Raw genomic sequence first — 26188 nt, 5'->3', positions numbered from 1 at the left:
TATATATAATCTATCTATATATGAAGAGTCCTTATGAATTTATAATACTAAAAAGAAATCAGGGTGCGAGGCTGGAGATGTTTTAATTATAACACATGCATATCCAGTGCCTTGCTGATAACGCAAATGGAAATCAGCGAGGCCGTGCGTGGCTCCAACACCTCCTCTGTCAGCACTTTGGGAAGGCTGTAGTCAAACCCAATTAATTGCCAAGGACGGCAGTGGGCTGGGATGGCTGAGAGCAGCGCTGGGTGCCTCCAGGCTGGGTGAAGCCCTCCAGCTCCGTGCGCTCCCAAACCTTCCAACAAAAGATTCCTTGCAATTTTCATCTTTTAATGGTCCCCCGTGCCAGCCCCTCATTCCGCCCAGCTTCAAATCAGATTTAAATGCACTCATAACCATTTACTGCCGTACATTATCGGGAAGCCGAGCAGTTAGAGTGCAGCTCCGGCTTTTTATTTCTCCCTCGCAGCAGGCTCTGTCATGTTCAATCCATCATGGGGAGAGCCCCGCAGGACGCTGCATATGTCCTGGTTCACAGGATGTGCTGGGGCTGTCGGGCACCGTGTTGGGAGGCGGAGGAATGTGCGATGTGGGCGCTGGGTGGGTTCAGAGTGCGGCGGCTGCACCGTCCCCAAGCATCTCCCGGCACTGGCACCATGCTGATGTGTCACCCAGCAGCAGAAGACAATCCCCATCGTGGTGAACAGGGGCACGGTGATGGCTCCAGGCTTGATGTGAGAAGGAAACAACCAAGCTGGGGTCGTGGCTTCTCTCAGCTCCCAGCAATGCAGGCAGTGCCACGCTGCGTCTCCAGAGAACCAAAGCATCCGGCTTGAGGACATGGAGGAGTTGAGTGCTGGGGTCTGCATTCCTCTGCACGGCTCATTCTCCAGCTGAAATCCATGGGGCAGTGTCACCCTGCAGCACGCAGAGGGGCCTCACACCCCAGGCCCCCCATGCAGGACAGCTTCTTGCTACGCACATCACTTTTGCTAACAACAAAGATGAAATGGTTTATAGACACCGTGCCTCCATTTGAGCTTCATTACATTGACTTTTTATTCTTTTTTTTTTCTCTCTCTCTCTCCTTTTATACAAAAGCCAGTTGTGGTTATTAACAGCTGTACAGGTTCTGCTACATACTTTGGTGTCAAGTGGAGAGGTCCGACTCAGCGCCCTGCTGCCAACTCCGCTATGCACAGCTCCTGGGCAGGGGGGGTGGAGGAAAACAAAGCACCAATACAAGCAAAGCCAGGCCTGGGGGCACAGCCCTGGGGTGCTCCGAGCCCTTTCAGTGCCACAGAGCAGGGGATGCTCCATAGGGCCGTGGGTGCAGCCCAGCAGTGTGGCCGCACAGCACAAAGAGCTGCAGGATGAGGCTGCACAGTCCTTCAGCTCAGCCCAACCCCCCCTTCAAACCGTTGCTCTGATGCAGCTGTAAAAAGCACTTCTCCCCTTTCCTCATGGGGTAAGGAGCGCACAGATCAATCCCAGCTCCTCCATCTGGGCTGGCACCGAGGAGCCACGCAGGGCAGCCGCCATCAGCCTGGGTTCTTCACTTGGGTTTTGCAAAGAAAAAGGCAAAAGAGCTCAGAAGCACCGCTCTGAGGGGGAAAGGCCACTGCCCACCATAGCTCCTCTCTCTGCTCCAGCACATCTCCCCTGCGGCCACAGCGCTGCCCACATCCTCACCATCACCTCCTCAGTCCTCCACCGGGTTAACATGGCAAGGGGGGGGGGGGGGGGGGAAACAATTACAAAAGAATCCATACAAAACAAAGTATCAAAATCCTCTCCCGTGTGCTACAATACAGGGCGAGCGCTTCTGCTACACAAATACTTTTATTTCCCGTTCTCTTGTTCTTTTTGTTTTTTGAAACCCTTTCAGTACAAAATGCTGCAATGCAGGCCCTGTGCAGGGATGGGTGTTGCTTCATCCGGACCTACAGCCCAGCAGACACGAGCCCATACAGCCACAGGACCCTACCCAAACCCCTTCCCCCCCCCCCACCACACACAAACCCTACTTGTTAGTCAACTTTGCTTTAAAAAAACTGTATTTTTTAAAGGTTATCAATTCTAATTCTTTACTTTCATTTGAATACAAAAAAAACACATTAAGTTGCTATTATCTTTCGTGGCTCCCTGAGCTGAATTTTACTATGCTTTTTCTTTGAAATCACTCCTCGTCGCTTTACGTCCCAAAAGACCAAGAAGGGCTCGAGCGGATGATTCCCGGATCGTGGGCCTCCCCCTTTTGCTTCAAACATACGAGCACAAAAAGAAAAGTCCATATAAAAACGTGATTGTGTCGCCGACGTCCGGCAGCAGCCAGGGATCCGACCGAGCTCAGCCCCGACAGCGTCCGCACACACAACACCGAACAACGCACGGGGATCACAGGAGGAACGACTTCACCAGAGGACACTTTGCTCAGTCCGGTTACGCGCTGCACGTCCGGGTCGCATCCCAAATGGATGCATTGGGGGGGAAAAAGGGAAAGGGGGGATGGGGGGGATATAATAAAAATTGCCACCACCAAACCCATCAGTGGGATACAATTACAGCAGACGAAAATACACACCTAGTGTACCGGGAGGGTCCCCCCCCTTCCCACGCTATGTACTAGTCCGGTATTTACACTTTTCACAAGTCTTAATGCGGGATGCACCAAAAAGAACAAAAAGTCACGATAAAAAAAAGGTCAGTCCTTTGATAGTGCCACCAAAGCGCAGATGGAAAGAACCAGGGAACCAAAAAAAAAACCCAAAAAAAAAAGACCAAAAAATGGGGACAAAAAAACCCAACAAAAACAACCCCCCCCCAAAAAAAAAGAATCAGCCCCAAAGCCTAAAACCAAACCACAAATTCGTTCAGGGCTTCGACGCGTGTGCCATGTTTGCAGACCTCCAAGTCAATCCATATGGGTGCCGGGTGGGCACAGAGGTGCAGCTCCAGCGAGCGATCCCATCCCGGTGCTGCCCTGAGCGCTGCTCCAGCGCCGAGCCTGCGGCACCACCGCTGCGTCCCCTCAGTAGATGACCTCGTAGACTGTGGCCTTCTTGTCCCCAGAGCCCGTGACGATGTATTTGTCGTCTGCTGAGATGTCGCAGCTTAAGACCGACGAGGATTCCTTGGACTGAGGGCGGAGGAATGGGGAGAAAAGATGGAAACAGGGAGGGAAAAAAACAAATAGGAAATGGATCAGTGTGGTTTCTTGATGGTGCTGCATAGAATCAGGCGGCCCCCGTGCCCCCAGCAAAGCAGCCCCTACCTGGAAGATGCTTGCCCCGTAGGGTGTCCTCCACGCGTTGAGCAGGTTGTCCTTCCCCGTGCTCACAAACCATTTACCTGCAGACATGGGAACGGCATCAGCACCCAACGCCACGAGCACAGCCAGGTGGGCACGCAGCTCCCTGCGCTGAGCTCCCATTGCACAAGTTGGGCGTTTTGGAGAATTGGAGCCATTGGAAAAGCAGCAGGTTTTCTGGAGGTGCCCACCCCTGTGCACACCCCTCCCCCTGTGGGGTTCCCATGGGCAGGCAGAGCAGCATTGCTGCACAGCAGTAACACCGTCGTGGCCCTGCCAGCACTCACCGCAGTAGGCGAACTTGAGGGAGAGGACGCAGCTCTCGTGCAGGTGCAGCTGGTACTTGTCGGGCTTGGTGTGGTGCAGCACTTCCACGTTGCTGCTCTCCATGCCCACTGCCAGCCACTCGCCCGTGGGGCAGTACCCCAGCGAGAAGATCTGAGGGCACAGAACAGGTTGCCACCTGTAAGCACACGTGGCCCCACAGCATCCCAAGCCCTGACACCAGGATTTAACACTGGGAGAGTGCAGCTGGGCAGGGGAGAGGAGGTGAGCATTCACTGCTAGCTCTTCCTCTGCCTTGGTGCAATTAAATGCAAAGCTGCACGTGTGCATGGAGTCAAGCGCAAAGCCAAAGCCTTCATTCCTCTGCTTGGTTTTAATGGGGCAGCTGTGCCCACAGAGCTGACAGCAAGGTCAGCGAGTCTGAGAAGCAGCAACCTGACAGGCTGGAAGGGACGTGGCCCTGTCCTCCCCTGCCATTTCTGATGCTGAAACATGGAGAGCCAGGGGAAAGCCACACAGCTGGCACATCCAGAATAGGAAACCTCAGGGAAGACAGCAAGGCTGACAGAGCTCCAAGTCATGGCTGCTATGGGCTGGAAACAAGGACATCCAGCTTTGTAATGTCACGTGGTACCCTATGCAAGCATTGCTTTCTTGATAGAAGCCCAATCTTGCACCACATGAAAAAGCAAAAAAAGTGGGGCTAAAACCAGAACCAGAGAGCTCTACTGCTTCAAACACTCCGCACTGCACCCAAGGCACCTGGAACGTGCACACACACAGCCAGGCAGGGGTGTGCAGGGCACCTGCCTGGCAAGAAGAGCTCCATCACCACACAGAGCTCCCAAAACCTGGCCCACCGACGCACAACCCTTCCACAAGGGCTGCGTGAGGCCAGGACCTGCCCGAGGGTCCTGTGCCCACCTGGGAGGTGAAGTCGTGCTGCTGCAGCTGCCTCCCTTCCCGCAGGTCCCAGGAGCGCACCGTGTTGTCCAGTCCCCCCGTCCACAGCTTCGTACCATCGTGTGAGATGTCTATGCAGCTGGCACCGTCTGTGTGGCCTTGGAATTGCCTTGGAAGAAAGAAATAAAGCAGAGCAATAATTCATCTCTAGAATGGCAAAAGGCTCGGCATAGCCCATGCAGGCAGCGCTGAGGGCGAATGATACTACAAACACACTGCGCTTGGGGTTTGTCTGCTCATGGTTCTGCTCTGCTGCAGCATCCCCACCAGGAGAGCAACCTCACATGCACCAACACTCAGGTGGCACCTCTGTGGCATCCCCCACCCCAAGCACACCGGGAACCCCCCCCCCGCTCACCTGACCAGGGTCTGGTTGTGCAGGTCCCACACGGCGATGTTGCCGTCGCTGCAGCAGGAGAAGCAGACTTTGGCGTCGGGGCTGATGGCCAACGCGTAGCAGGCGGGCGCCGAGGAGGTGAGCTCAGCCTTGATGCGGGGTGTGGGGGAGGCCAGGTCCCAGATGGTGAGCGTGCTGGCCTCCCCCCCAACGATCAGCGTGCGGCCGTCGGGGAGCAGCTTGCAGGAGCGGATGTAGTTATCCCTGTTCTGCAGGAGGAAGGGAGGTGATGATGCTGTTAGTGTAAGGGGGATAGGAGGGGAAAGCAGAGGGATGGCTTGTATCAAAAACAGGGTGGCCAGCAGGACCAAGGAGGAACCTGGGGTTAGTCAGCCTAGAGAAGACTTAAGGGAGAGCTGACTGCTCCCTACAACAACCTCAGAGGAGGCTGCAGCAAGGTGGGTTGGTCTCTTCTCTCTTCTCCTGAGCCAGAAGACAAAAGGACATGCCCTCAAGTTGCACCAGAGGAGGATTAGTTTGGATATTAGGGAGAATTTCTTCATGACAACGGTCACAAAGGCTTAGAACTGCCTGTACAGAGAGGCAGCTGAGTCCCCATTCCTGGAGGCGCTTAAGCAGCACACAGGTGTTGCACATAAGGGCATGGTTTAGTGGTAGACCTGGTTGAGGTGGGACAGCCGTTGGGCATGACGACAATCAGAGCTTTTCTAACCTAGAAAGCCCTACAAAGCCTCTAAGAAGGCTGCTACAGCAGCCCCACAACAGCTCTCAATCGCTCCTGGGGACCAGCAGTGACACACTACAGCTCACACACGCTGCACGTCTCCCACCTACCCCGTGCCTTACCAGGCAGTCCAGCTGGGAGATGGGGCTCTTGCTGCCAGGCTGGCTGATGTCCCAGATCTTCACACAGCCCTTGCCACCTGTGTACACGTGCCGGGTGGGGTTGCTGATGGTGACGGCACACACCACCTCACCATGGCTCAGCGTGTTGATCTGCCGCGCGTGCCGAGGGATGCCGGGGCCAGCCAGAGCGTCGTGGGGAAAGGGGACTGGCTGCATCTGCCCGTCAGCACTGACGTGAAACGAGTAAGCTCTGTCGAGGTGGGGGGGAAACACAGAGGTGAACCCCTAGAACAGCCCTGCTGCAAACGCAGCGTGCAGGTGGCACTGGGGCTAACACTGCTCGGCCAACCCCAAGCAATGTGGGCAGTCCCCTCCCAGGTGAAACCCCACAGAAAACCAAGAGGTGCTTACGGCTTCCCTCCAGGGATGGATGCCAGGCTGGTGGGCAGCCCAGGGGCCCGCATGGGTGGGTGTGGGTCAAAGCCAACCTGTCAAAAGACGTGCGGATGAGATGAGCATGGCGATCATCAGCATCCCATCCACAAGCCCCACACACCCACAACCCCTCATTTGCCCTCAATATTGTTGCTTGATAGCTTAAAGCCATTCCCCCCCACCCTCACCAGAAAGGGGATGGATTTGGAAATGAAACAGCATTATGGGCCTGGAAGGGTCAGCACATGACTTGCTCACCCTCCCCACCTCACTCCCGTGTCCCTGGGACAGGCAGTCTGTGCCCCAGTGTAATTGAAATCCCAATTTCTGTATTAATTGCAAGTAGTTTAATTACTATTTTGACCGTGCTTTATGTTAAAATATACACATAAGGACTTATCAGTATCAGTACTCAGGGGAAGGTGGTCATGCAGGGAGTTATTCTCATGGGCAGAGCATAGGATACTCCATCAACACCATGGGGCACACAGCATCCCAACAGCATGCACCCCAACTTCTGCATCCCACAACACGAGCCAACCCAAACCATGGAGTGAAGAGCCCGTTTCAACCCCAACACCATGCAGCCCAAGCCCTCCCCGCACCCACCGGGAGCGAAAAAAGGAGCTAAAAGTGCTACGTACAGCTCCAAAGCTCACCATTGGCGACCGGCCATAGGCAGCGGCGGCGGCGGCTGCAGCACTCATCTGTGGGGGGATGTTGTGCAGGCCAGCGTAGGCACCGGGGCTGGTCAGAGAGCCATTCATCTCGTGGTGCCCCATCATGGCAAACGGGGCCGCGTAGGAACCCGCGATGGAGATGGGTGTCCGCAGGGCTGAGGCTGTGGGAGGGTCAGGGATGCGGTCAGGGGGTGTGAAGCAATGGCTGTGCTACCCTGCTCACCCTGTCCCCAACACCCAAAGCAGGGTGAGGTCCCTGGTACCCCCCATGATGCTGCGGTACCCACCCAGTGGGTCCATGCCGCTTGGCTTGCCAGGCATCGGCCTCAGCCCTGGGGTGCTGCTCGTCCCTGGGGTTGGGGCATCATTCCTCGGTGTGGGAGTGTTGGATTTGAGTCCAGGTGTTGATGATTTGTCGTTCTGGATGCAGGAAAAAAACAAACACCAGAAAAACAAAATGTAAAGGATGAAGTCCAGCTGCCGGGGGGGGAGGGGGGTTGGAGAGCCCTGCAGCAGGATACACAGCACAGCACATACGTGGCCCAAGTCTTTAGTCTTGGAGGAGGGAGTGCTGCTGGAGGAGGCGACTGAGGCCGGGCTGTTGGGTGCATCCCCCTTCTTCAGCCCACGGGCTTTGTCCAGGCCGTTCTCTGGTGGGGAGTGGGCCGGGCTGACCCGGGGGGTGGCAGGGTCCTGCAAGGCAGGAGAAAGCACTCGTAACCCAACACCACCCTGTGGGACCCCAGAGCAGTGAGACCAAAACACCCCACGGCTCACCTCGTTGGAGACATCAACGACGAGGTCGTCGCTTTTGTCACCATCGCTGTCCTGAAAGGCAGCATTAAGTTACAGCCCTGCAGAGCTGCAAAACCCACAGAGCCAAACCCCCTACGGCACCCACAGGGCACAGCGACAGCCTTGGCAAGATTCTACCCACACCCAGCCTGCCCCCACCCATGGGGCTCCTGTGCTGCACTCTGCAGGCACATTCCCATGCAGCTCCCAGCCCCGGGCTGTGAGGAACCCCCCATAGCTCACATATCGGCTCATGCTGTCCTTCTCCTCTGCTTTCCTCTTTTTGGAGTCGATGCTGTAGTCTGTGGAGCTCCGGTGCTTCTCGCTGGCTCTCAGGCTTTCCGAGGGCGAAACGGAGTTATTCTGCAATAACAGCAAACACATTTGAGTGGCATGCATGGGAGAATGGGACTCAAGGGCACAGCCAACAGCCTTTTGCCCAGCACTGAGTCTACAAGGCACCCCCTGGCTGCAAAACCCCAACAGCAGGGCAAGACCCGTGGCCCAAACCACACATCCTCACTGAATATCACCTCAAGATGGGCTCCTTATGGGCACCTGAGCCTGTCTGCCACCAAAGCAGAGAAAGGGGAGGAACTGTTTGTTGTTGAAAAGAGGAAATCCTGCTAGGAAGCAGCAGGAAACAGAGCAGCTCCCTGGCAGCTGCTGCAACCCATGGAGGCTGCTGGTAGATATGGATGTGCCATGTATCCAACATCGAAGCACCGTCCGCCCATTGAACCAATGCAGACACAGCATCCATGCAACCAACGTGGATGCACCCAACAGCAGGCTGCAGCCCAACGGGGCTCTGCACCAGGAGCCCAGCCCCAGGGAACCTGCAGTCCCTGCAGAGCCATGGCCTCCATCCCCAGCTTTTATTAGGGGACCAAAGGGCAGAGCTGCCAAGAGCTGCTTTATCTCAGCCTCGGTTAAGCCAAACTCCACCAAGCCAAAGGGCATTCAAAACCATTTGGAAAAGCACACCTCAATAGCATTTTTCCTGCAGCCAAGCACTGCGGGCAGGGCTTTGTGCACCCACTGGGACACATCCGACACGCCAGCTTCCCCAGAGCAGCCCCGACGTGGGGATGGAGCAAAAATGGCAGCTGAGAGCTGTGCCGGGGCTGCGGGAAGCCCGGCCTCGTGCTGCAATGAGCTCCTCACAGCCACAGAAGCCATCACCATCACTGTATTTCATCACAGAGCTCGCAGCCCCCGCTCAGCAGCCACCTTCCTGAGCCCCTCTGCCCGCCTTTCTTCCCCGCCTGAAAGGGAGAACTAAAGCAGTTCATGTTTCTCCTCGGTACCCAATAAGCAGCTTTGGATAACACCGGGGTCTTTCTTCTCAGGCAGTCATGCTGAAAAAAACCTCGCAGCTACCAGAGAATCATGTCAAGCATTTAGAGGCATCGATCCATTCAGCCTTCTGCTGGCGCGCCGCCAAGAAACTAAATATTTTTTATTGCTCAGGCAAGGCTAGGAAAATATGAATGACTAACGCTGATTATCGCGCGCATTAAACCTCCACGGGGAATACCCCGCGCTTTGCTTTAGAGATTGAGAGCGCTGCCATCCTTCACAGCCCCCCTCCCCACGGGGGCAGGTTAACGACGCCCAATTCTCCTCTCCCTGCTCAATAGTGCTTTTCTTCCCGCCCCCCCCTCGCCTTCCAACCCCCATCCCTTGCAGCACAAGGGACACAGGCTGCAACCCCCCCCCCCCCCCCAGCCCCACTGCAGTGGAGGGAGAGCTGTGCTGGGGGGGCAGAGGGAAAAGATAGATTAAAACAATCCAATCACTGCTGGAGGTGATGGCCACCCTCCACCGTGGTTATTTAGCTGGTTAGTTAACTGCTTGACCTTCCGAGTCCTACTTAACGCGGCGTAATAGCCCCAACCAGCCCGGCAGATTAGATGACCCAAGATAATAGAAGAGTGATCAGGAATAAAATAGCTTTCCTAATCGCCGACGGATCTTTTTACCCGCGCTGACTCGGCTGCGCCCCATTCACGGCGCTCACTCAGTCGCGACCCGACCTCAGAGCACAGCAGTGAGGGAGGTCTGACCCCACACATCTGGCATGGGAGGGGGGGATCCTGGCACAGCCAGTGGGGGAATCTGGCTTGCTTCTCTCCCTTCTCCCTAGGATCAGCCCCAAAGGTCCCCCCCCTCGAGCCTCACACCCCGGGGCAGCCTGGTTCAAAGAAGAGCTGAAACAAAACCGCGCTCAGAAGCGGAGATATTAGGATGGGGAGGGGGTGCTGCACTCACCGCACTTGAGTCCCGCTCTGTTGGCAGCAGTTGGGGTCAGAGGGCACAGACAAAGCAAAGGGGAGAGAGAAGACTGCAGTTACAATGGGTGCTGGAACAGGGAAACAGACACGGACCCCCCCCCATAGCCCCACACCCAGAACACATCCAGGCTCTCCAGCATCGCTTCCACCCCATCTCCCCTCACCTGCTGCCTCCTCCCCACCCCCCTCCGCTTCTCTTCAGAACAAACAGCACATGGAGATGCACTGAAACACGTGGGGACAGCGCTGAGCTGAGGGCTCCACTCACAGTCACCAACACAGCAGTGGTTCCCACCCCCCCCCCATGGCTGCCAGATGCATTTGGCCATTGATACCCGGTATCCATGGGGACTGCTGGGTTATTCAGACCCATGCAGAGACATGCAAACCACTGGATAATTGCTATTGGTATTTTTGTCCTTCTGCAAGGAGAACAGCCCCAACACACCTGGTGCTGCAGGGGGACCACCGGGGGCAAACAGGGCCTTAATGGGAAAAGCCCTCATCTCCTTGTGCTGACACACAGGTGGCTCTGCATGGGAACACTGAACCCACCCAGCATTTTTCCCTTCCAAAAAGGCCTATTTACCACTCATTGCAAGAGAAAACAAGCTGGACTGCAACGACCGGGCATCCGCAGAGCACTGCTCAGGGTGAGCCCGGCCCTGGAGCAGGTCAGAGGAAGCTCTCACCTCTGTGGTCCAGGTCGTGGTGGTTCTTCTCATCCTTGACGGCCAGGTGTGCCTGGCTGCCCAACGCACCGAGCGCCAGCAGCCCTGAACTGCTGCCGGTGACGGGTGGGATGCCGGGGGGCTGCAGGCCAGAGGGGTGCGGCGGCAGCTGGACCGGGGGTCCGTGGGCGGCGTGGGAGAGGTGCTGCGCCTGGAGCTGCTGCTGCTGCAATGAGAGCAGCGGTGAGCGGGGACGGGGCACGGCCTCTGAGATAGCAGGGCTGCATCTCGAGCTGTGCTCACGCTCCGCTCAGTTGGCTGCAAGGAGAACCGGGTTAAGCAGGAGGGATGGGAAGGAACGGCCCCATGTGCCCAGCACACGTATCTCAGTGTGCGAGTCATCCTCAATTCAAGGCAACCTGCATCACTGCTGCAGATTTGCACTATTTGGCTTTTCAATGGAAATAAGCATAAATGCAAATGCTGCCCATGTTGCAGAAGATGGCTCTGCATAAAGCATCTGGGCAGCTGATGCTGCAGGCAACCATTCCCCCCCACCCACCAGGCATCATGGAGCCATGGGTACAGCCCCAACCTCTGCAGCTGGAGGTGGGCACGGTGTGGGATGAGGAAGGGGAGAAAAGGAAGAGCATCCCTCATGCTGCTGTTTCAATTGCCAAGAAAACAAACTGAAAGTTAATAGGTTACGGGAAGCAGGCTGCCACAAGCTGAAGGCAGGAGACAGCCCTTATCCCACTGCCAGGGCTGTGCTGCACCGTGATGCACAGGGATCCCAGCAAGACACTGCAGCACAGTCTGGTACAAACCACAGCAAGAAACCAAAAAACCCACATGTACAGCTCTTAAGGAGGAGGCTGTGTTTACATCAAGGAGATTTGCAGCAACCTGGCACTGCTGGAGGATGCACCGCTGTGTGCTCTGCAGTGCTGGGTGAGCCCAGTGCAGCCCCATGGGGCAGCGCAGAGAACGTCACCCACAGCTCATAAAATGCAGTGGGGAAACGAGTGCCAAGAAAGGCCTACAAGGAGACTTCTGCACCTGCTGTGCCACCACTGTGCAGGGAGAAAGGGCTCCTGAAGGCTGCACAGAGCAGGTGAGCTGCAGGGTGGCGCACACCCAGCTCTTTGCACACTGCAAACGCCCAGGTCCTGCTGCAGCACTTGCATGGAGCACAGCTCTCTGGAAAGTCCCCTGCACACAGACCAACTTCTCTCAGGTCCCACCCAGCTCCTGGCTTCAGGAGCAGCCCCGAGAGGCAGGGGGGAGGAGCACTGATGAATATGGAGCGGGGTGTGACCCATCCCTGCCCACCTCCTGCACCCTCATGGGAGGCACCGGGGAGATCCACCCAGGATGTGACCAGGAGTCAGACAGGAAAGGAAGCAGTTGCAGTTTCAGGGGAGGAGATGCATGATCTGCAAACACAGCTCCTTCCGGGCAGTGCAAAGGTCTCAGCTGTGGCAGAAGGCAGATCCAGAATGCAATTAGACATCCACAGCGCTGGTAGAAAAAAAGCATAAATCACTTGGTCCTCTCCAATGCAGCTTTTTATTTCTTTGGCTTCTGCTACGTGTCGCTGCTCCATCCATAGTGCAGAGCAGGGAGGATCCTCAGGAGCCACTGCCCAAAACCATGCCCAGTGCTCCCAGCATTGCCAGATGCTGCCAACATCCCAGGATGGATCCTCCCCATCTCAGGGAAGGAGGAACAGGGCTGATCCTCCTGCTGAAATCAATGAGCTCTCTCCAATCCCAGCCTCACAGCCTTTCCACCCATTTCAGCGAGGTTGAGGCCATGGTGCTTGAGCATTCCCTTGGAGAGCAGCCCTGGTGGTGGCTTTCCAGCAATGAGATCCAACACGTCCTCCTCGGTGGGCACAAGCAGGCACAGGGGGTAACCAAATCCAGGGAGCAGCAGCAGTAGCAGCATCCCAATGGGACAGGAGGCAGATTCCATGCAGCATCAGGGCTCACAGCCTTGCAACAGCCAAGCCCAGGTGGGGCACAACAAGGACGGCTCAGCCCTCTGAGCCTCTCCCTCCAACAGAGCAGAAAAACACCGGTTCTTCCTTTTTATTTAAGCTGGTGGCAAACACATCCATCCTGTGGTTCACTGAGCAGCGTGGGATCGGCAGAGGTGTGGAAATGAGCACCAAGGCACGACGTCCTGCGATGGATCCAAAGAACACGGATGGGGCACTTTCCTCCCCTGCAGAGGCAGGAGCATTGCGGAGCTGGTGGCTCAGGTCCCTCCTGGAGGATGCAGAGTGGTGGAAATCCTGCACAGCAGAGCAGTGGGACGCAGCAGGTCTTGGCGATGCTCCTCAGCTGAGAAATGCCATCCCTCTCCAGCTTCATCTCATCCCCAAAATAGATGGTTTTCAAACCCCACATCCACGGGAATTTCCCAACAGCCCCACAGGTACAACCAGAGCTCCAGCACCAAAAACCATCCCCACAGCTGCAGCCCCAGAGCTGGAGCTGCACTGCACAGCGGTGCCCGATGCCAGGGGTGGAGGGCTGCAAGCCCCAGCTCTGCTTGACAAAGCACCACGGAAATCGCAGGGATGCAGTAGCAGTCTTGTTGCTTCCAGGTCAAAACTGCATCTTCCAGCACTGCTCCAACACAAAGGGCAGATCCAGAGCAACGCTCTGCACTGGGGCATTCCACCGCTCAACGTCGCATTTAAATCCTGAGACGGCACCCTGCAACAAAGTGCTGCAACCCCGGCGCAGGTAAATGGTGAAATTCTGCTCTCAGAGCACCTGAGGATCAGATCCCAGCCCACACCAGGAGCCACGACGGCTGCGTTGCCCTCGCAGGGTCTCTCGGTGTGCACCAGGCAAATACGGGTAAGATACGAAGAGGTTACGGTTGATGGGAAAGGCTGGCAAGGAGTATCTCCTACGTAGAGTGTTTTTAATTGGATTACGTACATCATGCTTCATGCCTTTGTTAACCGATTTAATGGTTCACCACTTAAGTTCACCACTTGCGTTAAATTTAGTAAAGTAGTCTAATCATTTCCAGAGCTATAACCAAATCAAGGGCTCAATTTCACAGAAGCCTGAAGCAGAGAAACTGTGAGACAATGGCCTAGATGCATAAAATTAACAGTTCTTGACCTCAAAAGGGGCAGGGAAGAAAAAAAAGAAGGTTTGAATGATTTGGTGCCTTGTTCTTTTTCTTGCATGCATCAATTTGGTTTTTGGCACCTGCTCCAAGGCACTGGTGCACATCAGCGGTGCATCTGCAGCATCCCCAGCACTGTGCATTGTACATAGCCCTGCCTGGGCATTCACATCACCAGGAGCACCATTACACCAACTGTGCAGAGTGGGATGCCCATGCCCACCAGAATAGGATGGAGATGCCCATTGGGGTGCCCATGGCAATGCCCGCTGCCATGCCCAATCCCATGGGTTGGGGTGCCCTTTGCTGTGGGATGCTCTGGGCACGCAGGGCTGTGCTCAGCTGCAACACTCTCCTCACTGTCCCCAATTCCTGCCTCGTGAAGCTCCATCAGGCAAAACGATTACATGGCTGGCTGCTTAACAACGGGGTGACACTCGTGTTAGCGCTGATCCAAGGAAGCAATTACCTTGAAAATGGGGGTCACGAGCCCCGCTCATTTACCTTAATTGAATTCCAATATCTGCCTCTAGCTGCCTTGACTCCACGCTACGGCTCCGAGCGGTGAACCAAAGCAGAGCCTCCCACCCAAAGCCTCTCAGAGCACCCATTAAAATGGAATAATGCCCACAGAGCCCCCAGGTTCTGCAGGATGCGCAGAGCTGTGCTCCCACCACTGCAGCAGCAAGGAGACGGGCTCTCCCTCCATAACAGCACGAAGTAAATGCAAGCAGGGCGAAAAAGCTCCTTGCAGAGGGAGAAAGAAGCGCAAATCATTGCTGCAAAAACATAAATATCAAGTGATTTTCAAAACAGACACCCAATGCCAAAGAGCTCCCAAGGCAGGGATGCCCATCGGGGATCTGCTATCCACGGTAAGGAGATCCAGCATGTGGTGGGCTTCCTGCAGGGCTGAGGACAACGTTACATCACTTACAGAGATATTCAGACCCGTTAAGTCTTAAAACCCCTCGAGATCCACGTAACGCTCAAGCGGGTAAAGGTCAATGCATGGAACAGCTCTGCCACGCGTGCACCACGGTTCACATCAACAGTACAGCAGAGGCAAACCTGGGCTGGGGGGCTGCGGGGAACGGGAACCAGGCACAGTCCCAGCCTGGGGATGTGTGTGTTTGGTGCTGGGGATAATTGGGGAGCAGTGCCACCGCATCGCTCAGTGCCGGATCAGGGATCTGGGGACGGTCGGATTCGGGGTGCTGCCCATCCCTGATGCCGCCCGAACGCAGGGTTGCCTCTGGTTATGGTAAATGATAGGAATAAAAGGGGTATACACACGGTGAGAGGCAGATTGGGAAGTCCACGTACCCCGATGATAGCATTCAACTCCGTCATTGTCACTTGCTTGGCACGTTCAACAGCCTGTGCAACTTGCTGTTGGTGCTGCGGGGACAGAGGCAGGCGTGTGGGTCAGGGCATGCGGGCACCCAGACAGCTCCCCCCTCCCCCCCAAACCCCACCACCCTTGTGGATTTTGCTGATGGGAAATGAGCCCAGGGACACCTTACCTCTTGTGACAGAAAAGGCATAATCTGCGCTAAAATGGTATTCAGCCTTTTAGCAATTTCTGTCTGAAAAAAGGGAAGAAGAAAAAGCAACGGTTAGCAGAAAGCAGCCTCCTGCAATAAGCAACCATGAGAGCCCCCCCACAACCCCATCTACACCAAAGGGAAACTGCAGCTCCCAAAAGAGGCAGTGAAAGCACACCCACGTGCACAGGGCAGGGGTTGCTCTTTCGCTCTTTGGTTCCTTTCCTATCACGGGACCAAGTGCCCCCTGCAGCCCCAGCCAGAAGCCATGTGGAGCCTCTGGTTTGCTCTGATCTCATCAGGATCCTTCCCCAGCCCAGACCAAAGCCAGAGAGTTGCTTTTGCCCTCCTTACATCACCCTCCAGAAATTTAACCCGTAACCATTTACACCTGTCAGCCTGACCACACTATTTAGGAGTTTAATAATAACAGCCCGTGCTGTCAAACTGTGGTTTCTGCAACGTCTCCATTAACCCAGAATAACATTTTCCTCTGGTGAAAACCCAGGCACAGGCTTTGGGGTGAGGCAGCATCGTGTGCTTCAGCTCCTCCTGCAGGGTCGGGGTGCCCAGATCACAGCTGATGCCCCACAGAGAGCATCTCCAGGCACAGCCTTCAGGGGAGGCAGCTCCCCCAGACCCATGGCAGTCCCCCCATCCCAGCCCTGCTGCTGCTGTTATAACATCCTCTACCCCAACCCAAGCAATTCCTGGGCAGCTGTAAGGATTCAGCCCACGGCAGCAGCACCATCACAAATCCCTCCCTCCCAGCAGCAGGGGCACATCTCTCCCACTGCAGTGCGTCCTCCTTTAGATTTCAGAGGGGAAAACCCCAGTTTTGCATTGTGGGAGGAAGGAAAAATAGCCAACCCAACAGCTCAACATTGCTTTGAAGAAGCAGGCAGAAGCAGGGGGATGACCAGCGCAGCACAGACAGCCCCAGGCCCCTATAGCCAGCACGTGGGCAGTGCCTGTTTGGGCTTCAAAGCAGTCACAGCATTTCTGGCCACCAGCTTTGCAGAAAGCATCGCTGCTCGGGTTTCACCTGCTGCTTTTCTTAGCCCTTGAGGAGATCAAGGGAATTTGCTGGCATTCTGCTTTGAGGCAGAGGCATCTCCAAGCTGTTCCATTTGCTCCAGGTGCATTAGCTGCAGCCGGGGCCATAATGGACCTGAATGCACACAGTGTGCACCGCACTTAGGATGCTCCCAGCACAGAAGAGCTCCATCCATAAAAGTAACATTGCAAAACCCCTCTAAGCCCTTCAGTGCACCAGAGCCCCACCAGTGCCTGCGCTGCCCGCTGCTCTGCCATAGGGGCACCTTAATGGCTGCTTTGGCTTTGATACATCGATCGGATCGTCCACAAACTGGGCCTCCATTAAACATTTACTCCATTAAATATCGGCCTCCTGCCGATGCTCGGTGGGTCGGGATGCAGCGAGCACACAGTGCTGCACAGCTCCTCCAGCACCACTCCCAGGGAGCAGCTGCTGAGGGCTTCGTGCTGCTGAGCTCCAGAACAAACCCAACCTTCAGCCACAGCCGTTTGGGTGCAAATGGAAGAACCCCACACCCAGCATGATGCAGAGGTCAGGGAGGAGATGCTGGGTGCTCTCTGGGCACCACCAACACACCCCCATTCCAGCAAAGCGCCCCAGGAGCCCTCTCAGCCCTCTTGTCCTATTTTACCCCGATTTCCAGGCAAGATTTGGAGTAAAGCTTCACCTTCAGCAAAGACACTTCCCACAAGGGATCCAAGAAGCAAGTGGGTGCTTCCGCCTAAGATACGATGCTTACAGCCGTGGATTTCCCTGTTCACGTGAGATCCAACAGCCTCCAAATACCCGCTCTGCACACGTGAAGCAGCACTTATCCCCACGAGACGTTTAATTGGTGGCAGGAAGGGCAGACCTGGAGCTGGGGAGGGCTTCACCCCCAGCACTGCCCTGCGCCGGGGCCCATTCACTGCCAGGCAGCTCCAGCCATGAAAATTCCCCATTCCCAGCACGGGGTTGCCATGGCGACCGCAGGCACCGCATCCCGCATCCCTGCCTCGGCTGCAGGCACAGCCTGCTGCACCCACAGCCATGGGGGAGAGCCGGGACACCACGCAGGGAGGGGGCAGGGCAGGGGCGCTCAGCAGGATGCCCGGAGAAGTTCAGGGATGTAAGCAGGCTGGGACACCCAAGGCAGCCCCAGGCAAAGGGTGAGGAGCCGGACCCGAAATCCCGACTAATCCCCATCCCATCCCTGCCAGGGCTGTGCCTCGCTGCAGGGAGGATGGCTGGGCTGGCACAGCAGAGCACACACGGCTGCCGGCTGTAAATCAAGCACCGACCCCATGCCCTGAGGGCAGAGAGCGGACAGGCGCCGGCTGCAGGCACGGTGCTAAATAGCTGTGCCCCTCCGCCCCCCCCCCCCCCCCCCACCTGGGCAGGGCAGAGGGAGGTTAAATGACGCTGCAGGGAGCGGGGCTGAGAGGAGCTGCCCAAAGGCCCGAGTGGAAATGGGACGCCCTAAGGAACGAGCCACCCCCAGTGCCATCTGAGAACAGGTTTTGGGGTCACGTCAGACCAAATCCCAACCAGTCCCATCGCATCGATGGAAACATGTGGGACAACAGCAGAGCCACGAGGCTGGGCGCATGGCACGGCTCGCCCGGCCCCTCTTCCCATTGAAGGCAGCACCGGTGTGCTCTTTAAAAGCACCATTTAGGTTTTTCACTGCCACTCCGAACCCCAGCACAACAGGACAGGCAGCTCCCCACGTCCCCCCCCCTACAGCTCCCAGGCAAAGAACAAGCACCCAGCGATGCTCCTGGGGGAGCAGCCCCCCAAGAAGATGCCCTGCCCCACACATCGCTCCGGCCCGCACAGGGCATTAGGACGGGGCTCAGTCCCACCCCCACACGGCACCAGCAGCGTCTGTTGAAGCCGGGAGATTGTCTCCGTAAGCACATGGAAATCAGGCCCTTGAGCAGCGTGGTTCTCACTCCGGCACACAATTATGGGCACTTTCAGCTGTCTACCACTATTTCAAGTGCTCTCTCCAACCGGGCTGTCAATGGCATGTTGAAAGCTATTTGTGGCTGCTATCGTTATTAGCAAAGTGGAGAGCAGCGCTGATGAGAATTAAATTCGGGGAGGGGGAGCGGAGGGCACAGCCCCCCACCCAGCACCGCGGCCCACCCTACCAGCTCCACGCACCTCTCCCAACGCAGAGTGCACGGGGCTCTGGGAATATCCCATAGGAGAAAGCAAGGCTTCTGCTTTTGGGAAAGCCGTGGCTCAGGGATGCTCGAAAGCACCAAGAGGGCTCAGCCACCAAACAACACTCCGACATCCTGCCAGCGGGTCCCCTTCCCAACACACGCTTCTATTTAGGAAGCCCCGCAGCCCCTGATCGCAGCCAGCAGCGATCGGCTCCGGAACGAGGGGGTCCCTCGGGGGCATCGAGGAACCCAAACGGAGCTCTGCTGCTCGGAGAGCACCGGGTGCAGCCCCCAGCAGCACCGCACCGCCGTCACCTCCCGACTGTTCCCCACATACGGAGCTGTTAATGGAAGCCCCATCATTATCATTTTTTTGTTTTCCCCCTTCGAAAGACACGAAACGGAGCAGAAAAGGGGGGAAAAAAAAAGCCGCCACCGCAGCCGGGGCGCAAACGCAGCGCTTAATATTCAGCGCCGAAGAGATAATCTGTTATATAAGCCCCCAGCCAGACAATCCCCTTTTGCTTAAAGATGAAGTATCCATCAATGTTTGTCTCGAGCAGATGTAATCACACGCAGTCAAGTCTGGAGGGCAGGACACCGCATGAATAATTCAGGCACTTCAGTCTACTTGATTGTGTGCAGATAAACACAAGTCAACCGCTAAGCGGGTCAGCCGGGGCTGGGGGCGGCGCAGCCATGGGGCTGCTGGGGGTCCCCGCAACAGGGGGGGAGGGAGCTGGGGGTGCTCTGGTGCTGAGTCCCCCCCCCCACACACACACTTTGCCACCGGGTTCCCCTCCGGCACCATGGGGGGAGGCAGCACACAACGATGCTGCAGCATGGAGCGCAGCGGAGCAGCCCAACCCGGCCCGTGCAACCCCCCCCACCCCAGTTAGCTCTCGCATGCAACCAACCACCCCCCCCCAACCCCGGTGCAAAACATCCGGGAAATAACAAGCGCTTCCAGCGCTGCCACCGGCAGAAAAGCTCCGTGCTTTCCTGCCTTATTTCGTGCTCTATTTCAACACCTCCGTGCGCTCGCACAGGGCGAAGCCAACGCAGCCAGGGGAGAGCAAGCAACCCAACACAGAGCACGGCAGGGGCTGGGCACACACCTGCTGGGATCGGCCGCGGGGCAGGCAATATTTAATCACAAAACAAAACACAAACGCCAAATAAATAAATGAATTAACAAAAAAAGCAGCCCTGAGCCAACGGCACCCGAGCAGCGGCTGCAGCCGTTGCCCTTTGCAGCAGGGAGCGCAGCCGTGCACAGCTCACCCTTTGCCAACGCTGCTCCGGTGCTGCTGCCGAGCAGAGCTCTGCGGAGCTGCACTGCTGCTGAGCCTGCACTGCTGCTGAGCCTGCACTGCTGCCGAGCCTGCACTGCTGCCCGGCCCTGCCATGAGTGTGCATCACCACAACCGCGTCCGCCCGCCAGCGGCAGCGCCGGTAATCGGCTCTCATCTCAATAATAACTTTATTCCTTTAAGTTTTACCATCATGTGCCCACGGCTCCGAGGCTCTTTAGCTGTAATCTTATCAAGGCAGCAACACTGCGCTGCTTTCCCCGTGGGGCAAATGGCACAAGAGGAGAACCCCAAAACCACCGACGCAGCACCGAACAACGCTGGGTTTCCTCGGCACCAAGCGATGCACCGCCCCGGGTGTGCCCTGCAGCTCAGAGCACGGCTGCAACCAAGGAGCAGCAGCAGCAGCACCGGGATGTGCACGCAGAGCCCTGGCTGCACACATCTTCTCTGCACGAGGTCCCTTCCCCGCAAGGCTCCTTGCAAAACGCAGCCTGCTTCCCAATGCACGCAGATCCCCACGCGGTTGCCATCGCCCCAGTGTAACCTCGCACCACTGCCGACCCACTGCTGCCATCAGGGCCCGTTCTGTCCCCTACAAGAGCCCAACGAGCCCCCCCCACCCCCCCACGCCTCCCCCGGCGCTCACCTGTTTGTGCATCTCGATGTTCAGCCCGTAGGACATTTCGTAGTACTGGCAGGAGAGGAAAAGAAAGGGAAAGCAACAAAGGCGTTGTGAATTGGGACTGCCCGAACACAGCGGCTGGTTGCACGGGGCTGCAGTGGTGTGCACCTGGAGGGGCTTCAGCCCCACTCACGGGGAGTGTTTACTTCTGCCCCCCACCTCCCCCCCCGGCTCTGCCCCCAGGAAACAAAGTGGGGATGGGGGGAGGATCCAAGTGCCGGGGGGGCAAATTACTGCTGGGGGTCCTGAACGGCTGCGGGGGGGTGGACACAATTACTGGATGGTCCCAATTGCTTCGGGGGGGGGGGAGGGGGGTGGTGGTCCCCACGTCGCTTAGAGGGGGAGGGGTGCCAGAGTTATTGGGGGTCCCAACCATTTCGGGGGGGTCCCACTGCTAAATGGGGGGAGGTCCCCGAGCTGCTGAAGGGGCAACTGCTTAGAGGGAGGAGTCCCAGTCGCTGAGGGAATGCCCCAACTGTTTGAAGTGGAGGAGTCCCCAAATCGCTCTGAGATGGAGTTGGGGTGGGGGGGGGTCCCAAACGGCTCCGAGGGGGGTCGGGGGGTGTCCCCAGCGGGACCACAGCCACAGCTTTGCCCTTTTCTGGCAGAAGGATCATCTCAGAGCCGTCCTTCCTCCCGCCCCCTCCCCCCCAAAAGGAAAGCACAGCCGGGGGGGGGAGGCACACAGCACAGCGTGTCTCGGTGCCAACCCCCCCATCCCACATCATGTCTTCCCCAGGGGCTCCCACCATCCCCACTCCTTCGGCCGTGTCCCCCCCCCCCCCCCCACTCACCATCACGTAATGGCGCTGCATCTCGGTCTTCTCGTTGGCCAGCTTGTCGTACTCCACTTTCAGGCTGCGAAACGCAGAGCGATGAGAGACTGCGGGGGGGGGGGGGGAGGGAGGGGGGCGGGGGGTAGAAGAAGGTCCAAGTCCCGATGTTCCCCCCCAGATTTTTTTGCGTGCCCCCCCCGCCGTACCTGTGGTACTGAGCCTGCAGGAACTGAAACTCGTCCTTGATCCGATCGCACGATTCGGCCACGGTGAATTTGAAGCCCGGTTGGCCCGGCTGGTGGGGGGCCTGGGGGGGGCACAGCGCTCAGCGGGGGGGGGGAGGAGTATGGGGGGAGAGGGCGGGGGGGGGGGGGGGGGCTGGGACTCACCGGGTGCCGACCCTGCGGGTACATGGCCGGGGGGGGCCGGCGGCGGAACAAAGAGCGGCGGGGGGGGGGGGGGTCCGGGGAGGGGGGGGGGGAAGAGGACGGTGCGTCGCCCCCCCCCCGCCCACCCGGAAGGAGTTCGGGACGGGAGGAGCGGAGACGGGGGGAGGTAAAAAGAAAGAAAGAAAGGAAGGAATACGGAGAAAATAGAGCAGAAAGAGCTGGAAGGGGGGAAGGAAAAGGAACGGCCGGGGGGACCGAAAGGACGGCAACGGGAAGGGCGGCGGGAAGTGCGAGAGGGGAGGAACGGGAGAGACAAAAGAAAGAAGGGGGGGGGGGGGAGGAAAAAATAAAATAAAATAAAAAACCCAAAAATCCGTCCGGAAAAAAAAAAAAAAAATCCGAAAAATACGAAAAATAATCCGAGTCGGCCCCGAAAATCGCGGAGCAGCAACGGAACGACAAAGCGCGGAGCCGCCCGAGCGCCGCTCCCAGCAGCACCGCTACGGCGCCGCGGCCGCTCCCAACAAAGCGCCGCGCGCTGCCCCGCGCCGGGGGGGGCTCCTGAGTGCGGAGCGCGGCGCGGGGGGGGCGGCCGCGTCCATGCGATGCGGCCCCGGCGGCCGCCCCCGGTTCAGGCGCGTCCCGGAGGGGCTCCGCGGGGCATGGCGGGGCGGGGCGCTGCGCGGCTCCGTGCGGTGCGTTGCGGTGCGTTGCGGTGCGTGGCGCTGCTCCCCGCGCTGTGTCCGCGTAGCGTCCGCGGCGCTGCGCACTGTGCGCACGGAGCACGCGGCCCCGCGCCGCCGCCACAGCGATCCCGCGCCCCCCCCCCCCCCCCGATCCCCGCGCCAACCCCCCGTTCCCGCCACGCCCTCCCGCCAAAGTGGGCGGAGCCACGCGAGACCCCGACGCTGCCGCCCAATGGCCGCGCGCCGGACCCACGTGGGGGCGGGAGGGCGCGCGCGGGGATTGGGCGCGCTCGGCGGCGACGTCACAATGGCGGCTTGTGTCTGAGAGCGCGGGACGCGCGGCGCGCCGCCGTAGCGCCCATTGGCGCGGCCCAATCAGGTGGCGCGAAACCCCGCGTGGTTGGCGCGCCCCGGTTCCCGCGCCGCCGCGCGATGTTTGGCGCGCAGTTTTCGCGCGGTTCGCCTTCATTCATCGCCTCGTTCGACCCCTTTGGTCGCTCCCTCCCCCCTCCGCTCTGTAATGGTCGGGGCCGCCGGGGGGGGGGGGGCAACAAAATGGCTCCCGCCCCCCCATCTCCCTCCGCCCCACGTGGGATTCGGACCCGCCCACCTCACCGCTTCTAACCAATGAGCGAGCGGAACCGCGCCCTCCCGCATCCCCATTGGTTCCGAGTGGCGCGCCGCCGATCAAAGCCACGTGGGCGCAGCAGCCGGGCGGCGGCTGCGGGGGGGGTTGGGGGGGGGGGGGGGGGGGTTGATTTGGGGTGAAAAAGGGCAATTTTAGGGATTTTTTTTTCCCCCTCCGCGTTAATGAGGCGCAGCGATTGAAATAACGGCGGGTCGAAAGAACGATTAAAAAGAAGAATTCCGAGGGACGCTGATGGCAAACAGCCCCCCCCCCAATGGCCCGTCTATTAGACGCGGGGGGTGCCGCCCCTCCATGAAGCACGGCGCGGTTTCGAACCCCCCCACCCCCCCCCCCAGCAATCCGGACCCGCGCTATTAGCTGGGGGGGGGGGGTCCGAACCGCCCCCATCGGCCTCGCTCCTCCTCCCTGACATGCAGCAGAGAACCGCTCTTCTATTGGTCTGCACCCTGCGAGCCCCACGTGGGGACAGGCCGGGGTGGGAGGTGGTAAAACGCGGAGCGGAACGTGCTGCGATGTGAATGGGGCGGCCCCATGGGTAGAACGGGGCGGGTGGGGGGGGGGGCTGAGAGCGGAGGGGGGGGGGGGGGTTAATCTCTATTCCTTCCGTTTTATAATTGTCTTCCAGCCCCTTTTCGTTTGGTTTGTGCTCTGATGATCTTGTTTTGTTTCTTCTTGTTGTTGTTGTTATCATCATCCTCGTTATTATCGTTATCACGGTTGCCCCCCTCGGCATTATCCTGACTGTGGTGTCTCCAGCAGCGCTGCCAGGCAGGGCTCTGCGTGTCAGGGCTCAGCACATGGCCCTTAAGAATCACAGGGCCACAGCATGGCCTGGGTTGCAAAGGCCCACAATGATCATCAGTCCCAACCCCCTGCTGTGTGCAGGGTCACCAACCAGCAGCCCAGGCTGCCCAGAGTCACATCCAGCCTGGCCTTGAATGCCTGCAGGGATGGGGCATCCACAGCTTCTTTTGCCCCACACTCAGCACTGACACCACACAGCTCCCTGATGGAGTGCAGCAGTGGGGACCATAGGGCTGAGCAGCCGGCCCTGAAACACATGTGGAACTTTGTGCCCTATGGGGCGATGCAAGATGGGACCCCCCAAAGACCCAAAAGCTCTTGACTGAGATGTACCTTCCCCCACCTCCCTGAAGGGAAACACATCACAGCCCTATAGGGAAATGGGTCCCAACTCAACATGCACGGGGTTTCCATACTTTCTGCATCCCTCTCCATTTCTGCACACCCCATTAATCGTGCAGGACAACGCCAAAGGCTTCAATACAGATCCAGCCGCCCACACCAATTTGCCATTAGGATGCAGGGACAGCAGCAGGGGAAAGGAGCAAGGTGCCCACGCACAGCCCAGCAACACTGCCCTCATCCCCCTCCCATTTCTCTCCCTTATGGAACAGATGGGCCCACCAACACGAAGGCAATGAGCTGCTTTGTCGCTGCAGCACACTGTGTTTGCACTGTGGGTCACACTCTGCCCTCCGTGCTGGGCTGGACCCTGCTACCAAATTTCCTTCAGCTTTCAAGTTTATCTAAACAAGGATTTCAGAGCAGGGAAGGCAGCGAGATGCATGCTAACAAGGAGGAGAGCTGGGGGGAAGGGGGGGGCTATCAGCAGGTTTGTTTTGCTTGGGGGGATGCTTGGCTTTATCTGCTCTTGGCAGGGAGGTTCTGCAGGACGGGCTCCATCCTGTGCCTGCATCTTCCAGCAGCCAGAGGGGTCACATCATGGCACAGGGGTGGGGAAATCAGTGCCATGGGGAAGCCATAGCACTTCAGCCCTTCCCATTGGGGTGTGCAGAGCAGAGCCACACAGCAGCACCACAGCTGTGCATCCTCCTTTGTCCTCTTCGGAGCAAATCCTTTCAGGTGTGACTTTTCTCTGCTCCACAGCAATCAATACTAAAAGAAGCAGCAAGGGAAGGACGTGGGGTTTCCCACAAGGAGAGTGCAGGAGTGTGAGCAGAGCTGTGCATTCTGCCCCGCAGAGGCCACACATCCCCGTGTCTCCATGTGCAGTCCCAGCACCAAGAGCCAAGGGAGGTTTTGGGCCTGGTGCAGCCCTGTGCATGGCAATGAACCGTGGCCTCACAGCAGCAGCACATGGGCTGTGGTGTTGCTTCCACCATAAAAACTTCCATAGACCTCAGTGTGCTCCTTGGGATGCCTTTGGGCAGTGCCGGTGCTGCCCCACAGGGCCTTCCTCCCCATTTCCCCACCCTTGGCACTGGAGTGGTGAGCAAAGGGTATGGCCATTGGTAGGGCCAGTGCTGGCTTTGATGGGGAGGTTCCAGACAGGTTCCCATGGGTCGCGACCAGCACTGGGAGGGGATGGAGGTTACTGCTGGGTGCTGCTGGGCGCTGCTGGGCCAATTGAGCACCCCCAGAGCAGTGCCCATGGGCTCTCAGCCCCCCCAGCCCCCCACCTGCCCTCCCCTCCTGGGGTGAGCAGCTCAGCCCTGGCTTTTGTTGGATCCTGTCTAATTATAGATATTATATCGCAAATGGCTTTTGGGCCTGCTAATGGTATTACTGGTGTTATTCTTCTACTTGTTAATTATAACCAATTTGTTTGGGATGCCTTCCCAGTTTTCTTCTGTAATTGCTCTCCCCGTTCCCTGATGACTGTGACTCAGCAGAAACCCGGCAGTTTCGCTCAGGGATGAGATTACTCTTCATCTCTGCTGCCAAGAGGGCTGCAGACACGCGGTTGCTGCTGTGGCCTGGGGCAGGGGACCCGGGGGCAGCCCAGGGCTGCCCAGCTCTGTGCTCTGCTCTGCTCTGCTCTGCAGCCTTGCTTTGCAACCCAGTTGTGCAACCTCAGCCCTATTTTGCTGCCCTGTTCTGGAGCATGGTTCCACATCCTTGCTTTACAGCCTTGATTTGCAACCTTGTTCTGCAGCCTTGCTCTGTATCCCCGATCCCTGTGTCATAGCTGTGCTCCGCAGCCTCGCTCTGCATCCCTGTTCCAGAGCTCTGCTCCTCAGCCTTTCTTTGAAGCCACACTGTGCAGCCCTTCTTTGCAACCTTGCTTCACAGTCTTGTTCTGGAGTCCCATTCTGCAGCCCTTCTCTGAAGCCTTCTTCCAATGCCTTGCTCTGCAGCCTTTCTTTGCA

The 26188-nt window shown here is 57.9% G+C and overlaps 1 protein-coding gene across 9 annotated transcripts; it reads right to left on the bottom strand.

Moving 5' to 3' along the window:
• Positions 1-1045: 1045 nt before the first annotated feature.
• Positions 1046-22543, bottom strand: TLE3 (TLE family member 3, transcriptional corepressor). 9 transcript variants are annotated; one of them, XM_072345227.1, is made up of 20 exons: positions 21720-22057; positions 21537-21637; positions 21349-21412; positions 20519-20563; positions 15323-15385; positions 15093-15197; positions 10665-10869; positions 9950-9966; positions 7919-8038; positions 7658-7708; positions 7418-7573; positions 7168-7300; positions 6860-7041; positions 6177-6253; positions 5766-6015; positions 4920-5167; positions 4523-4670; positions 3601-3751; positions 3278-3354; positions 1046-3142 (listed from the first exon to the last, which is right to left on the bottom strand). In XM_072345227.1, the coding sequence occupies exons 1-20, from the start codon at positions 21741-21743 to the stop codon at positions 3035-3037; spliced, it is 2325 nt and encodes a 774-aa protein (XP_072201328.1). In that variant the 5' UTR covers positions 21744-22057; the 3' UTR covers positions 1046-3034. The 9 variants fall into 9 exon arrangements, with proteins under 9 accessions (XP_072201328.1, XP_072201327.1, XP_072201333.1 ...); XM_072345226.1 differs by having other exon boundaries at positions 6845-7041; positions 10665-10866; XM_072345232.1 differs by having other exon boundaries at positions 10665-10866; positions 15123-15197.
• Between the last annotated feature and the right edge of the window lie 3645 nt (positions 22544-26188).

Source organism: Excalfactoria chinensis, chromosome 10 (genome assembly GCF_039878825.1).
Source record: "Excalfactoria chinensis isolate bCotChi1 chromosome 10, bCotChi1.hap2, whole genome shotgun sequence".
NCBI classification, from domain to species: Eukaryota; Metazoa; Chordata; class Aves; order Galliformes; family Phasianidae; genus Excalfactoria; species Excalfactoria chinensis.
This window is presented reverse-complemented; position numbering and strand designations above follow the sequence as displayed.